Source organism: Syngnathus leptorhynchus, chromosome 11 (genome assembly GCF_054491065.1).
Source record: "Syngnathus leptorhynchus isolate UIUO chromosome 11, UIUO_Slep, whole genome shotgun sequence".
Lineage (NCBI taxonomy): Eukaryota > Metazoa > Chordata > Actinopteri > Syngnathiformes > Syngnathidae > Syngnathus > Syngnathus leptorhynchus.
The window spans coordinates 3,533,389-3,549,729 of record NC_141205.1 but is presented as its reverse complement, the minus strand read 5'-3'; the positions used below and the strand labels follow the sequence as shown (position 1 = coordinate 3,549,729).

At 43.9% G+C, this 16,341-nt stretch overlaps 1 protein-coding gene across 4 annotated transcripts; it reads right to left on the bottom strand.

Moving 5' to 3' along the window:
• Positions 1-9,420: 9,420 nt before the first annotated feature.
• Positions 9,421-16,331, bottom strand: taf4a (TAF4A RNA polymerase II, TATA box binding protein (TBP)-associated factor). Of its 4 annotated transcripts, XM_085923211.1 has the most exons (17): positions 16,209-16,331; positions 15,206-15,414; positions 14,131-14,872; positions 13,713-13,843; positions 13,395-13,514; positions 12,985-13,068; positions 12,777-12,896; positions 12,626-12,715; positions 12,295-12,507; positions 12,078-12,219; positions 11,902-12,004; positions 11,533-11,702; positions 11,266-11,396; positions 10,953-11,078; positions 10,813-10,869; positions 10,603-10,725; positions 9,421-10,514 (listed from the first exon to the last, which is right to left on the bottom strand). In XM_085923211.1, the coding sequence occupies exons 3-17, from the start codon at positions 14,612-14,614 to the stop codon at positions 10,356-10,358; spliced, it is 2,253 nt and encodes a 750-aa protein (XP_085779337.1). In that variant the 5' UTR covers positions 14,615-14,872; positions 15,206-15,414; positions 16,209-16,331; the 3' UTR covers positions 9,421-10,355. The 4 variants fall into 4 exon arrangements, with proteins under 4 accessions (XP_085779337.1, XP_085779338.1, XP_085779336.1 ...); XM_085923212.1 differs by lacking the exons at positions 15,206-15,414; positions 16,209-16,331 and adding an exon at positions 15,106-15,199; XM_085923210.1 differs by lacking the exons at positions 15,206-15,414; positions 16,209-16,331 and adding an exon at positions 14,932-15,188 and having other exon boundaries at positions 14,131-14,868.
• Positions 16,332-16,341: the final 10 nt, after the last annotated feature.

The following is a 16,341-nucleotide window of genomic DNA, read 5'->3' as shown; positions in this document are numbered from 1 at the left end:
GAGCGAAGGAGGGGATGGGGTGGGCGGGGACGGCTTGCGAGAGGGCGGCGGGGTTCTCCGGAGTGAGGCGGCTCATTTGGACGGACGCACCCCCCCCGGAAAGCACGGGTACAAGCCGGAGACGTGACCCAGGTTGGAGACATGTGAGGAGTGGACCCTTACATGGGCTGTTGAAGCTCACTGGAAACATGAAGTCCACTGCAACTGTATTCTGGCTTTATACTTTTCAAATTTGTCCGTATTGTTCTCTTTCTTTTGTTGTTGTTGTACTCTCACCGTGCTGGACCCCGAACTCTCTGGGGACAAATCAAGGCGGTAGTGAGAGGCGCACCTCCTGAACTTAAGCTTTGATTGATTGTTCAAAAGAAAATGACCACGTCTTGCTTTAGTCTCACGCTGAAGAGAATGTTTCTGGGGATATGCCCTGTCACTCTCTCAACTTGAATTTCCTTAGAACAGAAGCACTGTCATTTTATAAAGTGCCTTTTGTGGTGTGATTTTTGTATCAGACTCCTGCTATCTCAGGATCGGTTGCCATTCATGCAGTACGGGAGAGGTCTTTCACGTGCGTCATCGCCAACCCTTCGGCCCTCTGCCTTGCCCGTCACTATCCCCTGAAACCCCGCCCCCTCCCCTTCAGCGCAGTCCAGGAGAGAAAGGCACAACCAGGGCACACTATTCACGCTCACGGGAAACAAGGCCCGAAGTTAGCGAGGACAAACCTCTTGCCCAAGGAGTTGTTCTGTTTCTCGGTCACAAGTATCACACAAATCCAGGGACGAGCCGGTATTGTGTTACATCATTTTTATACTGATTTGGGATTTGTAAATTTGGTGGAGAATGCCTGCCTTTCCTCTGTGGACTCAGACATTTAGGGAGCCTTGATGTTGAGATGTTTGCCTGCCCTCTATGGTTGTTGTGTTGCTTTCTCCGCACTTGTTAAGCTTCTATTGGCATGATCTGAAGAAAGCGGGGACCTTAAGTGACTCAGAATCAAGGCCCGAAGCATTATCGACACCTTTAACATTCCCGTTTTTTACAGTCCAACGACAGTCTTGGAAGGTGCATGATTTTTTTTTTTCCAAGTTTTTCTTCAAATCACTTGTTAGTATGTGGTGAGAATGTGAAAATAGTCAACAGAAACTGTATAAATATACTCTGTATAAAGACACTGAAAAAATAAAAACACTGTAACATACATCATTTTCAAGTAGTGATGAAATTTGCTGCCGGTTTTGGTTAAAGGAGCTTTTTGCTTTGCTAGTGTTCTGCATTTCAAATGCTGTCTTTGCTCTCTTATTTTAAAAATACTCCTCTCAGATACAAAACTCACATTTTCCCTTCACTCTGGGAGACGAAACGTTCACGAGCCATGCCCGTGGAATATAGGAATAGAAACCCCAAATGAGATGATTGGTTTGTCTTTAGAATATATCTATTATGTCGAATAATGGACTTTGCATACAGTGCAGCAAATTTATTGCAGCTTGTAATCTTGACCGCTTAGTGGTAGGCCGTAGTTTTATTTTCCAAATAAATCACCCACAAATTAGGTTTAGTATTGGATCTCGGCAGAAGCGGCGGAGCAGCAGTTTGTGTGCGGGGGGTCAAGAACTATATTTGTGTCCATTCCTGTGATTTCAATTAGCCAGCTGGAGTGCCAAAAAAAAAAACCACTGGGGATTTAAAGGGATTTAAATCCTCTCTGGCGGCGTGTCTATCAATTAGCCACACCATTAATCCCCAAGGCGTAATCTCATTAGATAGAGCGCCTTTAATGAGACATCCAGAGAGCAAGCCGTGGCAGTGAGCTTGGGAGAAAAATGAGTTGGTGGCAATCTGCAGGTAGGCCATGCGCACAAGTGATTAGTAGGATCGAACAGGGTCAGCGGCGGCGGGGACCGAGGCAGAGAGATTTAAGAGCGGGGCCCATGTACATCATTGGAAACTTGCTCGGGAATAGCTTGAAGATAAATCTTGCCGTTTCGTCGTCATTGTGTACAGACACGAGAGGAGAAGGCAAGCCAGTTCATTGTTGATGATCTCCACCTACAGTTTATCACACTGAGTCAAGTTTAGAAGCAGATGTTTGCAAATCTGATGTGTGTGCCATCAAAGCACTCCGTTAATTAGTCCCATCATGTATGTGTGTGCAGAGTCAACATGTTAGCATCATGTTGATGCACTGATCCACTGCCTTAAAGTGTTAATTATGCCAGTAAAAAAAAAAAAGTCATTTGAACATCGATCTGCTTTACAGAGGGTGTATTTGAAGAGATTAGCGGAGGCGCGCTTGGTTTCCCTGGGTCAGGGTGAGCACAGAAGAAAGTAACGCTGAGTTGAATTACAATGAACAAGTATGGAAGCTGAGATTTTGCTGCAGGCAGGCCTCGTGTGTGTGCGCGTGCGTGTTGTAAATAAAGTTCTCTTTCGTCATGTCCACCTGTTACTTTTTCATTGTTGAGTCTCTTGTGTTTCGTGTCTTGGGACGGGGTCCACAAGCTTTTGGTTGCGATGCCAAATGCGTTCCCACTTGCTCCGAGTTCGGATGCGTCCATGCTGACACCGCTGCTATTTTCCAACTCAAATGAGAATGTGACGCGTGCGAGCGTGCCCAAAGCCCTCCCTCCATTAATCACAGAACTCTTTCAGCCCCACCAGTCAGAATCCATTTGAGTCTACATGCTGCATTTGCAGAAGTGATGCTTGGAGGAAGCAAATGGCGAAATTATAGTTGACAATGAATTGTACCCGTTTTCCTTGGGCAGTGGCCATGTATAATATATTCTGATTTGCGCGGCTACACGTGTCCCGTTATGGAGGTCAAACGTATTGCTAACACGCTGAAGCAGACCCCGAACATTTAATGTCCTCTCATTACTTACATTGGTCGAGAGCAAATTTTAAGATGGCCGACTACCTCTTGGCCCTTCAACAAGTTTGGACTGAGCTGCCCTCAAGGGTACCATCAAGCTCCGTTTCCCATCTGCCCCTCCGTTTCCCCCCCCCCCTGTCAGCCTCACTCCAGGAGGACAGAACAGAGCCTCGGATGAATAATAGATGCACGGCAAAGTCATTAGTATAAATAAATAATTGATCGCCGCACATGTCCGGGATTATTATTGTAAATGTTGTGATGATATTACAGTAACATGAGAGGGAAGAACGACAAGCTTTGAGATTGTCTACCTAATGAAAGATGATTAGTCACAGTTTGAAGCCAATGTTGTAATGGGCTTCTTGTGCTATTACAAATGCATGAGATGAAATACATGCTAATTTCACATCAGAACCTTTCTCATATATAATTAATATGTTCGTGTTCTAATATGTGAAGAAAATGCTTTTGTCTCAGAGTAATTAGTCTGATAGTTAATTGAATGCGCTACATGCTTGTGGCATCCATTTGCTCCCTGGATGGTCTACCACTTGAGATAACAGCTTGACAAGGTCATATTATTTTTAGGCGGTACAAACGAGGTTGGATTAGAAGCAACATCACCATCACGCAGTCTATTTACACTGAAAACTCCACAATTGTTTCTTTCAGTGATCCCTAAACAGTGGGAGAGAACATTTCAATATGCAAAAAATATATATTTTTCACATAACAATGTACATTTTTGTCTATCATCTTGTGTCTAGTAATATATTATAATATATATTACATCGGTCGCACATCACTTTACAGAACGCTGACATGTTTCGCCACCATCTTTCAAACTTCAGACTTAACAATTTGACAAACATCTTTCAAAAGTTGTTGCATTCTGTTGGTCTACCACTAGGTGATGTTGAAAGAATATCCACACACTGACCCTTTAAGCAGAGTTGTCAGCATCTGTCTAATAAAAATGTGCTTCATATCTAACTTGGTTGTTTTTACAATCAAGTTATCAGTAAAGAAACAAAGACACTTTTAAAGTCAAAGAATCATCAAAGTTACTTTTTCAAGAGTGTCATGATGTTGTTCAGGTGTATCTACTCCTGTTTCCTGTGACCTCATTGGGGTCGACGTGACATATAAGATCTTCACATCGGCTCGTTTGTTCCAGCAAGAGATGCGCATGTCGCACATTTCTCCATGTAGAGCTCAAGTGGAGATGCAACACATTTTGGTCCCGGCCGTGCCCCATACAGGCAATGATTTTGTAAATGGGCATGTTCCTCTCCCGTGGGCTGCTGCTGGACCTGATGTAGCCCCATTAAAGAGGCCAACAGGCTATTAACCCCCACATCAATACCTTGCCAGTGCACAGCATACTTACAAACCCATTTCAACAGCAGTCATAAACAGCGCTCCTATAATAGCATCTGTGGGCCAAAGCAAACTGCCCTGGTCAACCTCGTGACAAAAGAGTCCTCAAGTCAGCATTAACCCGAGTGCCACAAGGTCATGGACACAATGGCGATAGAGTTGTTAGGAGAAGCGAGCAGACTGAAACTGCTGATGCGAGGACCCTAAAAAGTTATCTCTCATTTCGTGATCAAGGTAGCGGATTTGTAGATCTTGCCGGACAACCAAGTACAGCAAATAAATCAGCAAGGTACCATGTCAGTTCATCCACGTTGCATCCATATGGACAGTGTTGGGAAAGTTCATCGTTCGATTCACAAATTTTAAAATGAACTTGTTCAGTTCATACTTCATAAATGAAATTTGAGTTCATTATTCCAGAAATGAAAAGTTCATAAGGTTTTTTTTTTTAGTAAATAAAATGACAATGTATAGTAATACTTTTTAGTAAATAACTGACCATGTATAGTAAGGCTTTTTTTGTAAAAAAAAAGAAAAAAAAAAGAAAGAAAATGAGCATGTATAGTGGGGACATGCGGTCAATTACTTTATTTTAATGTGCTCCTTTCAGCAAGACTTGCTTGTAAACTATGAAAGAAGAAAAGATTGTTTAAAGTAGTGAAAGAATACAAAGAATACAAAACACATTTAAATGATGTAACAGCTGAAAGGGATCCGTCAGGAAATTTTAATTCCCCCTACTGTGGTTGCTTTTCCTTTTAAAATGTGAATACGTGGACGTAAGAAAAGAGTGATGTGACTTCACTCTAGTTCCCTGTGGCAAGCTCAGGGTGTTTGCCCAACACCCTCAGGTGCCGCGACTGAGACGTCGCTAGGCAACAGGGACGGACGTGCGGTCGGTCAGAAGAGGCAAGGGATGCTACCCCTCCTCTGCCATCATGAAAAGGGGGAAAACAAATTCAATTGTTTTAATTATAAAGTCATTTTCTTTCAATAGTTCTGTATCATTTTGAACCAAAATTGCAGAATTGTTATAGTTATTTTAAAACCGAAGACGATTCGCTCGGAGGAGCCAACTTCCTGTCTAGGCTCCTCTGAGGATTGCGTAATCACACGGCTGCCTATGCAGTTAGACAGAAGTGCTCTCTGTCTTTATGTCGCTGTTTAAGTATTCAATCACTGTGGCTGTGATTTGCATTTCTAGTTCATCGCGAGAACGGACGGATCAGTGAGGGAACGAATCCTGACTTTCCCGTTCGCGAACGAGTCAATGGATGAACTGCCTTCCTTCCCGTGCGTGCGTGCATCAACGGATCAGTCAGTGAATGTGTTGCGTCTCCCTCCTGGCTTGAACTATGTAAGGCAGAATGTAGATTTACGATTTGCCAAGGAAAGAACCACTCACTGAAACACCATTTCTTTTATGCACGTTTTCTCCAAGATAACGGATAACTTTATTGCATGAAGGGATGTGCCGTTATGCAACAACGGGGAGAGTGTACTTCTCTGTGGGTAATCTTTATTTTATAAATCTTATCCCAGTCCCAGTTTTTAAATAACGTGTATGCATATATACGCGGAAATATTGTTATCCAATATATCTACTGCAATTTCACATTAGATTGCTGGTTTGAAATGTACTTGTATTATTATTATTATTATTTATTTTAATAAACATTTATGTTCAAACTTGTCTGGTGTTTTGTTCCTTGTTTTTATATTCGCCAATTAAAACATAAAAATCAGACATTTGGTTAACTGCTTTATATGACAATATGTATGTTTTACGTTGTTATGAGAGTTGGTGTCCCCCAAAATAACAAAATAACGGATTTTTTCTCAACCTTTTATTCAAACACAAACACATTCGGTATAATAACACCATCAACTACAATCCAACAAATACTCGTGAATCTTCACAAACGAACCCAAAAATGGCGGTGTACCTAATGGAGAGTCCGAGTGACGTCACAGATCAAACAGCCAATCAGAAAGTGGGGGTGAGGGTGGGTGTGGCACTTTTCACTTTCATTTAAACTTTGACCATGATTTTTCCCTAATGAAGTGGCCTGCGATTAGGTACACCTGAAAATGGCGGCGTACCTAATAAAGTGTCCGAGTGACGTACAGATCAAACAGCCAATCAGAAAGTGGGGGTGAGGGCGGGTGTGGCACTTTTCACTTTCATTTATACTTTGACCATGACTTTCCCTAATGAAGTGGCCTGCGATAAGGTACACCTGAAAATGGCGGCGTAACTAATGAAGTGTCCGAGTGACGTCACAGATCAAACAGCCAATCAGAAAGTGGGGGTGAGGGCGGGTGTGGCATTTTTCACTTTCATTTAAACTTTGACCATGATTTTTCCCTAATGAAGTGGCCTGCGATTAGGTACACCTAAAAATGGCGGCGTACCTAATGGAGTGTCCGAGTGACGTCACAGATCAAACAGCCTATCAGAAAGTGGGGGTGAGGGCGGGTGTGGCACTTTTCACTTTCATTTAAACTTTGACCATGATTTTTCCCTAATGAAGTGGCCTGCGATTAGGTACACCTGAAAATGGCGCGTACCTAATGAAGTGTCCGAGTGACGTCACAGATCAAACAGCCAATCAGAAAGTGGGGGTGAGGGCGGGTGTGGCACTTTTCACTTTCATTTATACTTTGACCATGACTTTCCCTAATGAAGTGGCCTGCGATAAGGTACACCTGAAAATGGCGGCGTACCTAATGAAGTGTCCGAGTGACGTCACAGATCAAACAGCCAATCAGAAAGTGGGGGTGAGGGCGGGTGTGGCATTTTTCACTTTCATTTAAACTTTGACAATGATTTTTCCCTAATGAAGTGGCCTGCGATTAGGTACACCTAAAAATGGCGGCGTACCTAATGGAGTGTCCGAGTGACGTCACAGATCAAACAGCCAATCAGAAAGTGGGGGTGAGGGCGGGTGTGGCACTTTTCACTTAAATTTTTTTCCCTAATGAAGTGATTAGGTACACCTGTGTCCGCGTGACGTCACAGATCAACCAGCCAATCAGAAAGTGGGGGTGAGGGCGGGTGTGGCACTTTTCACTTTCATTTAAACTTTGACCATGATTTTTCCCTAATGAAGTGGCCTGCGATTAGGTACACCTGAAAATGGCGGCGTACCTAATGAAGTGTCCAAGTGACGTCACAGATCAACCAGCCAATCAGAAAGTGGGGGTGAGGGCGGGTGTGGCACTTTTCACTTTCATTTAAACTTTGACTATGATTTTTCCCTAATGAAGTGGCCTGCGATTAGGTACACCTGAAAATGGCGGTGTACCTAATGGAGTGTCCGAGTGATGTCACAGATCAACCAGCCAATCAGAAAGTGGGGGTGAGGGCGGGTGTGGCACTTTTCACTTTCATTTAAACTTTGACCATGATTTTTCCCTAATGAAGTGGCCTGCGATTAGGTACACCTGAAAATGGCGGTGTACCTAATGGAGTGTCCGAGTGACGTCACAGATCAACCAGCCAATCAGAAAGTGGGGGTGAGGGCGGGTGTGGCACTTTTCACTTTCATTTAAACTTTGACCATGATTTTTCCCTAATGAAGTGGCCTGCGATTAGGTACACCTGAAAATGGCGGTGTACCTAATGGAGTGTCCGAGTGATGTCACAGATCAACCAGCCAATCAGAAAGTGGGGGTGAGGGCGGGTGTGGCACTTTTCACTTAATTTAAACTTTGACCATGACTTTTCCCTAATGAAGTGGCCTGCGATTAGGTACACCTGAAAATGGCGGTGTACCTAATGGGGTGTCCGAATGACGTCACATATCAACCAGCCAATCAGAAAGTGGGGGTGAGGGCGGGTGTGGCACTTTTCACTTTCATTTAAACTTTGACCATGATTTTTCCCTAATGAAGTGGCCTGCGATTAGGTACACCTGAAAATGGCGGTGTACCTAATGGGGTGTCCGAATGACGTCACAGATCAACCAGCCAATCAGAAAGTGGGGGTGAGGGCGAGTGTGGCACTTTTCACTTTCTGTGAAGCTTTGACTATGATTTTTGATTTGATTTATATATTAAAAAAAAAAAAATTAAATGATCAGTGTGTGTGGTGGGGGGGACGATTCGTCGAACGATTCGTTTGAACGAATCTTTTGAGTGAACTGATTCCAACGATTCAGTGAACTGTAATGCACATCACCAGTGCCGAGCAAATTTTACCGGGGGGGGGGGGGGGGGGTGACGTCAGTGTCTCCCCAGTCATGAACCTCACAGCACGGCACTGCTAGGCAACCTGATCATCCCCCGTTGCTCCTCTGCCTACAGCACTCAAGTCGGAGCTTATGTGGATTTAAGTCTGAAAGAGCGGCGGTGTTGATGAGTGGAAGGATTACCATGAGAAATGATGGATTGGGGTGCTAGAGGTTGGCAATTTGCAAAAAAATTGTCCCCTCGTCAGCGCCTTGTGAAGCTGTCTGTCATAGGCAGTTTGTCATTTTTTTTTAGTTACCACTTTAACTTCTGACCTAATAATTGGTGGATTTATCTTAACTGACAAAAATGCACCAACAAGCATATAAAATGCCATCTTCAAATTAAATTAAAAAAAAATCCTAGAGGAAAATCTTTTTTAGGGGGGGTTCTCAATTTAAAAATATAAATTGGAGTAAAGAGTGGTTGTGCCCCTTTAAATTCTGTATTTCAAATTGTAAAGAAATTCACTTTAAAATCTTACATAATATTTCTCCTAGTAATTTATAATCTGTACATTTCTAAATAATCTCTACATTTGTTGAATATATAAAGTCTATAAATGTTATACCAGGTTTTGAGTCTGGAAATACAACATTTAAGTACGATGTTCATATTCTATTGCTTTTGGGAAATTTTTATATTCACAAACCAAAATGTCATAATTCGTCTCCACTTCTTCCTAGTTTTTCGAAATCACATGTCCGTGTCTTGTCTCTCGTTTCTAACAAGAAAGGTACGTACATTGTTATGTTTAGAAAAAATCTTTGGTGAGAATTGAATCTTGAGATCTGTTACGCTTCTAATTTTGTGCTCTGACCTGCTGCTATATTATTTATTCTATGAAAACAAGCAGTCCATCTCGATTTTCAACACAATGCTGCCCCCTAGTGTGACATGAGAAACAGAATTGAGAACATAAAATAAGGTTAGTGCAAAATGTTAATTTATTCAAAATGTCCATTTGAGAAAACATTTGTTTTATTACATGGTTACATTCTCGCAGCTATTATAAATGTGTAAAAGTTAAGATGCAACATTTACAAATATACACCTTTCTCAATCATAGATGCTAAAAGTTAAAGGGGCTGAAAACAAAATACTATATTCATGTAGCAAAATCTATGACAAAGAGTACAAGAGTGACGTGTGGTCAACTAAAGAAACAAACAAATAAAATTCAATAGACTTCCACTTTGGAGTTATTTTAAATCAAGACAAAACTTATTAGAATAGAAGCACTCTTCACATGCAGAAATCGACACACCTTCAGAGTTAAAAGAAGAATTTACTTACATGACACACAATGCATCAAATAAAATTAAATAAATAACTACATTTTTTTAGCAATAAATTTGGGAAATAAATACATATGTGTCAAAAAAAATCCAGTATACGAGTCATGAGGAGGAGCCAGATGGTTAGGGGTTACAGCAGAGTACGCTATATGGCTTTGAGTTAGGAAGGCAATTCAGTAGGTCACACTCTGTCATTTACTAATTCACATAAAAAACAAGATTTCCATTTAAAATAGATGTGTGGAATCTGCGTGAAGAAATTTTCAGTGCTTCATATCGTAATGCACATACCGACAGGGAACAAGAAAATAAAACGAGTGAGAGTGCACATTTGCATAAGTTGAAAATCAATACACTTCAGAAAATTCATTAATAAACCAGAGGGTGCGTAAACACGCCTTTAGTGAGTGGGAGGCGGGGGGGGAGGTAGAGAGGTAATTCTATCTAGTTACAGTTACTTTGATGTTTGAGGTCCTACATCTGTGGGGAAACAAATTCTCTTTTTGGGGAGGCTCGAATGCTCTCAGCGTGTCGGGAGGGGTTGCTCTCTCCACGCAAAGGCGACTCTATTTCAAAAAGCCTTTGTAGAGGAAATTGGAGCGACTGGTAAATCTCTCGTTCTCCAAACAGAAGAGCAAGTCCCTGAGATTGACACGCGTGATTCGCTGCCGCGTAGGCCTGGAGCCCGATGAACCGGCACCCCCGGAAAGATTGCCGCCTGATCCCTGCGGGGAAAGAAGACAAAAGGAGCAATGGGATGGGTTCTCAGGCAAACGTATTTTACAGCTAGAAGTACTTGCAAGTCATTTTCACCTCTGAGAGAGCAGTGGACGACGGTGAATCCGGAATCTTCCTCTTCTTTCTCGGACCAATGGCTGCCAGGGCGGTCAAATTGGCCTCCCGCTGTCTCATCTGAGCCAGCTCCTGCTGCTGCATCTGAAGGACAAGAAGAACACCACCGACAAAGACATCATTCATACCGCAATTGCAGCAATTCAAACAGACGTGTAGGACTCGCTTCACCTCTTTTGCTTTCTGTTTTAGACGGAGCTGCTCTGGGTCTTCTTGACGGGCTCGAGACTGAGAAATATCAGAACAACTCTGAGCATCCATGTATTGAGTTTCAACGTTTTTCCAAAGTGGAGAGGGCACTTTAAGTCTACCTTAGCTGCCTTCAAGAGGATCTCTCGCTCCTGTTCTTCCTTCCGCTGTTTCTCTAACTGGTCCAGCTGCTCGAAAAACTTCAACTGAGAACGAACATCACTGCTCTGTTTGTGGTTGTCCTCCTCCTGCCAGGAAAGAAACTGTCAGCGTTCATTCACTGAAATAAAAAGGTTGCACTGATGATATTGTTTGCGTTTCATTTAAAAAAAAAAAAAAAAAAAAAACTTCTTTTGCGTTCCAAAAATATTTATTGGGGGACAAGATAGTGTGAATTCCTAACTATGGTGAACCATACAAGAGCTGTAGTCAAACCTTGAAATTGCCGTTCTTCTGCTGAGCCACGAGGGAGACCCTCTCCAGCAGATCGCGTAGTCGATGCTGAGTAGCATGCGAGACGTAATTATTCACCTCCGGTCCGAGGTCCGTCACTCCGTGCCGGCGACCTGAAACAGAAAGAAGCATGCCGTTAGATCTCCAACACCATAAGGAGCACAAAAAAAAAAAGAACAAAACTGGACATTTGGCAATTTGCAAGCATGTAGTGTGGAATTCATCATTTTCAAAAAAGCAGGTTCTCACCAATTTCCAGCATTCTCCTCTGTAACACGACGCAGGAGAGAAAGGCCTCATCCTTGCAGGAATGTGTCACTGCTCCTACAAGTCCGGAATTGGTTGCGAGTATGTTGGCGCTTTCCTCTGACAGGTTGACTCCAGCCATGGAGGCCACATCGTTGATGTCGTCGTCATCTCTGTGCAAATAGGTCCAACGTTTCGGTACTTTTTGAACAAGCTTGCAAGAGTTTTTTTTTTCCCCCCCAAAGTCAGGATCTCTAAGCTGAGTGTCGTCTTGGTCACATGATGAAGAAGACAACTTAAGTAAACACTGAACATGGACAAAGCTGAAACCTACCAAGGGGTACATTTGTCGGAACCACTTAGTAAACTTACTTGAAAGTACCGCCGGCTTCTTTCAACCTATTCTTTTGAGCCAGAGTCAGGACTGTGGTCGCGCTTGGTCGAGAGATAGCTGTCACCTCCGACTTCACGGGAACTTGGGAGAGGAACAGATAGATGATGTAACAGAACAACCAAAGAAGCCTCGAGGTCACATGTGTCGTGCTCACATGGCTGCAGCTCTTTGAGCTGGACCTGCGGCTGTCCCAATACGATGCGGCCCGGGGCCTGATTCCTGAGATTGACCACAGAGGACACGGCTAAAGGGACCTGAGGTCTCAGCATTGCTCTTTGCTGCTGAGTTTGCAGCACCTGCAAAGGGTTCACGATGTCAGAAAGTTATCGGATGTGCGGACGACGGCAGTGAAATCAGTGTCAGATATTTACAAGTGACGGCGTCTGTCCGGGCTTGCTAACATTTGGCTGAAGCTGGGGTCGGGTGATTTGAGCGGCGAGGCGAGGAGCCGGGCTACTCAGGACAACGGCGGTGGGACTCTGTGAGGGGGACAAGACGGAAGCGGAGGCCGGCTGGGCGAGCTGACTCTGTTGGATGAAGGCTGCTGAGTCGGGGGTAAGCTGCCGCAAGGCGGGAAGATTTTTCTGTGCACAGAGTGACAAAAATTACTCAACTAAGATAACCTCAATTTGGTCACTGACATTCGACACACACATTTGCCAGAGGAAATCAAAAACGACATTAGGATAATATCCGGCTTACCTCAAGAAAAGGCACAAGGTACGGTTGGGGCGATGAGTTGAGCTCTTTATAGAGTCTGCTGGTGAATTCGGCAGCTTCCAGTTTATTCTCCTGATGAAAGAGTTGATATGAATGTAGATGTCGTGCAGGTCTGGTAGTCCTTGCCACTCACCAGCAAGTCTTTAACTAGCTGCTTCACATTGGCAGCCTCGGCTAATCGCTTGCCGGTGCAAGTCAGCTTTATCAGTGTAGACAAGAAGTTCCTACATTTGTTCACATTCTCCATTGTTTCCTGAGAGGTGGAAAGGAGCCGTTTAGCTTCTGTGTGACTCGCGTGACTTTTAAAGACAGTTCGACGGCATCCCAGTCACACGACTCACCTTACTCATTGTAACTGACGTAACTGTGGTCCCGGCTGTTTGGCTTCTCGGGGCCATTCCTGGTATTGGCGTCCCCACTGAACTCTGAGGAGAGAGGGAGACGGTATTCATTCTCACACTGGTTTTTATTTTCAATTTTTTAAAACTACCTAAAAGCATGTTAAAAAAAAAAAAAGATCTTTTTCACTCGATACCAAACATCTGAATTTTTTTTCCCCAGTTGCAAAAGTGACACCATAGTGTCAAGGTTGACCAAATAAAATGTGAGGAGTAACATTACATTAAACAGGCCGCCAAAGATTTAATGAGCCCTCGACAAATCTGTTTACATCCTGCGGTCGGTTGCTTTCGTCCTCGATAGATCAATCGACATATGCGCTCAAAATGCATTAAGAGTCGGACGAGAGTACCTGAAGGACAGGAGGTCTGTGAAGAGTAGTGGTGGAAGGCAACGATGCTGCATTTGTACAACCCGGTCGGATAATGCTGCTCGGAGATGTTTGTCTGCTGATGATGCTGTTCCCAGGAACCTGCAAAAAAGGCACAAATAAAAACATTATATGGGAAGCTCAAAATATTGGGACACGACAACTAGAAGGCTGCACATCGATTGAGATGATGTAAGTTGTGTTTAAGTCCTGCCTAGTATGACCCACATGAACGATGGACAAGGAATGAAAATGGGAAATGTCAAGATGAAAAGAAACAAATGGAAAATGTGATGCCACCTGGCCTGGAGGCATGTTTGGTGCCGCAGTTCGGGGTGCCATGCCACCTAGTGCCTGTGCCTGCATCTGGGCCAGCGCCTGTTGAGGAATCATCAACAGCTGCCCAGCCTCACTGCGCACGAGCACCATCCCTGAACAAAGTTGGAGAATATATGCGCTAAACAAAATACAGTGGACTCCTTGCAAACTCGGGGTCAACTCGTCACAGATATTTTTTAATGTTTATTTTTTTAATGAAGGTTTAGCCCCATTAAAAAAAAAAAAAAGTCCCTACCTCCAGCATAAATACGCTTTTCTGATACTGTCTAAAAGTGTAAGCAATGTATCCTCCAGAAAAGTTTAAGATTGATTTGCTACCTTCAATTGTTTTTATAAAAATGTTAGATACTATTCAGTGGCGCATGCAAGGTACACTCACCAGGAGGAAGCTGGATGTTATGTACACTGGGCTGCCCGGTGGATGTCAGCGGGAGCCTGGGTGACAATATCTGTTGCGTCAGTGTTTGGATCCCACCTGGACCAGCCGCTGGGGGGGCACCAGCAGCGTCCGAAGTCTGCTGCGATGAAGCTTGCATGTTGCTGGCGGTGGACTCTGCCTTGATGGCGGGCGCTAGCGCACGTATCCCATCACTCTTCCCGTTCAACGTTGGACCCAACTGCACGCTTTGCATAGGAGGCCTGACGAGGGTCACGGTGGGAGCTGCTGAGGCGATGACACCTTGCGAGCTGGGGAGAGGCGTCTGGATGACGGTGTTTGACAAGGGAGCCACGATGGCAGCGCTCGACCCCTTGGACAAAACGGGTCCGCTGCTAGTGACAGATGTCACGGGACAGTTGTTATTACAACTCGCCACCGTAGTCCCCGAGGGAGGTACAGCACTTCCTGAAGTCTGACAGTTCATAGTTGGTCATTGAATGTCTGCGCAGTGTATGAGCGAGCCCGCTTCCTCCTGACGAGTCAAGTCAGTCACAGCAACACCGATAAAGAATGTTTTGCCAGTCTCGTGTCCCGTGGCAAAGTCCGCCGACTAACCATGGGGGCGTCTCGTTGTGTTGACACCCCATGCACTTCCAACTTGTTCGGAGCAGAAATAATAACCAAAAGTGACGGGGCTAGGCTTGGGCGCATCTACTCATCTCCCCTGCCAGCGTGCTCCTTCCTACACACGGAGAGCGACATATTATTATTTTTTGAAGGCGTTACAGCGTACCTGCCTACTTGCCTTGACATGAGCCAAGTCCCAACTGGACGTTAGCGCACTTACGGTCTTACCCGGGAGCAATATTTTTTAATGATCGAATGTCTCGTGCCTTCCCCAAGTGGTTATTGTGAGACAAGAACAATAATGGTGTCTACGGAGCATTTAGCGTGACAGACTACGGCTTTAGTCACCTCTGTGTGTGTAATTTAAGCTCATCCAGCAGACCGGGGATAGACGCCATCTTTACTCTCCTGCGAGCTAGTGAGAAGTGAAGCGGGCTTCAATACTTACCAAGTGACGTGCGCATGCGCTCAACAACTTCGGAGTCTGGTTAGCTGGGCTGTGATTGGCTGTTCAGCGGCGTAAAAGGCGGTCCTAATGGCTTCAACTGTCATTCCAGAGGATTCGTTACCAGCAGTAAACAACAGCTACGGTTTCCAAGAGTTTTCGGCAAATAGCGCATCCCAGACGGTTTGTTTGTGCGGCGACGTTAGCCGCTCCTATAGAGAATCGCCAAATGTAACTTTTAATAAGTTGTCAGTATGATTCACCAAAAAAGGAACGTCCCCTTTACAAGGTTTAAGCACGGCGGAGACGCTGTTGCAAGATGGCTCCACTGCTGTGGGCAAAAAAAAAAGTGAAGTTGCCGTAGTGAAGAGGCGGAGTGGGCGTTACACCCGCCCTGAGAGGAAACAGTCTGCTGTCAGCCTCTAGTCAAGTGGGACAGTGTGTAGTTCACCTCAGTTGTTACCTATGCACTCCAAAAAATAAATTACGGATGAATATACTGTAATTGTATCGTGCATTTTCGCGATGGTGCGTCATTTTGCAAACGTTTTTTTTTTTTCCTCATGACACCTTGTATTGCGAAAATAACGTAACGCAAAGCACATTACTGGACCCCCCCCCCCCCCCCCCCCCCCCTACCTGTTGTGTCACTCACTTGTGAATCAATTGATAACAATAACATTGCCTACTGGCCAGAAGTGAATCTTAACATGTCTGGCAAAAGTATACAGTGCTTGTGTAGGACTAAAAATACAATTACTCATTGAAGTCAACATTTTAAGAGAAATTACAAATAATAATAAATAAAACACTACTCAAGTGCAAAATTAGAAGGTTATTGTTAATTTTAGAAAGGACAAATATTTTGTGTGCAGCTTTTTCTTCGTTGTGCTTAATGCATTGTAATTGACAACAGGAAAAAAAACGCTTTTGTGGTACTTTAATACATTTCAGAATGTCCCTTTTTACTTGAACTAATAAAGAAATCAGATAAAACAGTACTTGCCACAAGAGGTCTGCTGTAAAAGAAAACATTACCAATGCAGGTAATTCACGCTCCTACCGCCCCCTTCTCTTTCTAATCGGAGTGCGCCGGCTAAAGAATCAAACCAACCTTACTTCACTGGCGATGTTATAAA

Excerpts from the sequence above, each read along its gene's own strand:
- taf4a (XM_085923211.1), bottom strand. The coding sequence starts at position 14,614 with ATGAACTGTCAGACTTCAGGAAGTGCTGTACCTCCCTCGGGGACTACG. Across the intron at positions 11,703-11,901 it reads GAAGCCGGCGGTACTTTCAA|AGATGACGACGACATCAACG; the intron begins GTAAGTTTACTA and ends CTATTTGCACAG. Across the intron at positions 11,079-11,265 it reads AGAAGAACGGCAATTTCAAG|GAGGAGGACAACCACAAACA; the intron begins GTTTGACTACAG and ends CTTTCCTGGCAG.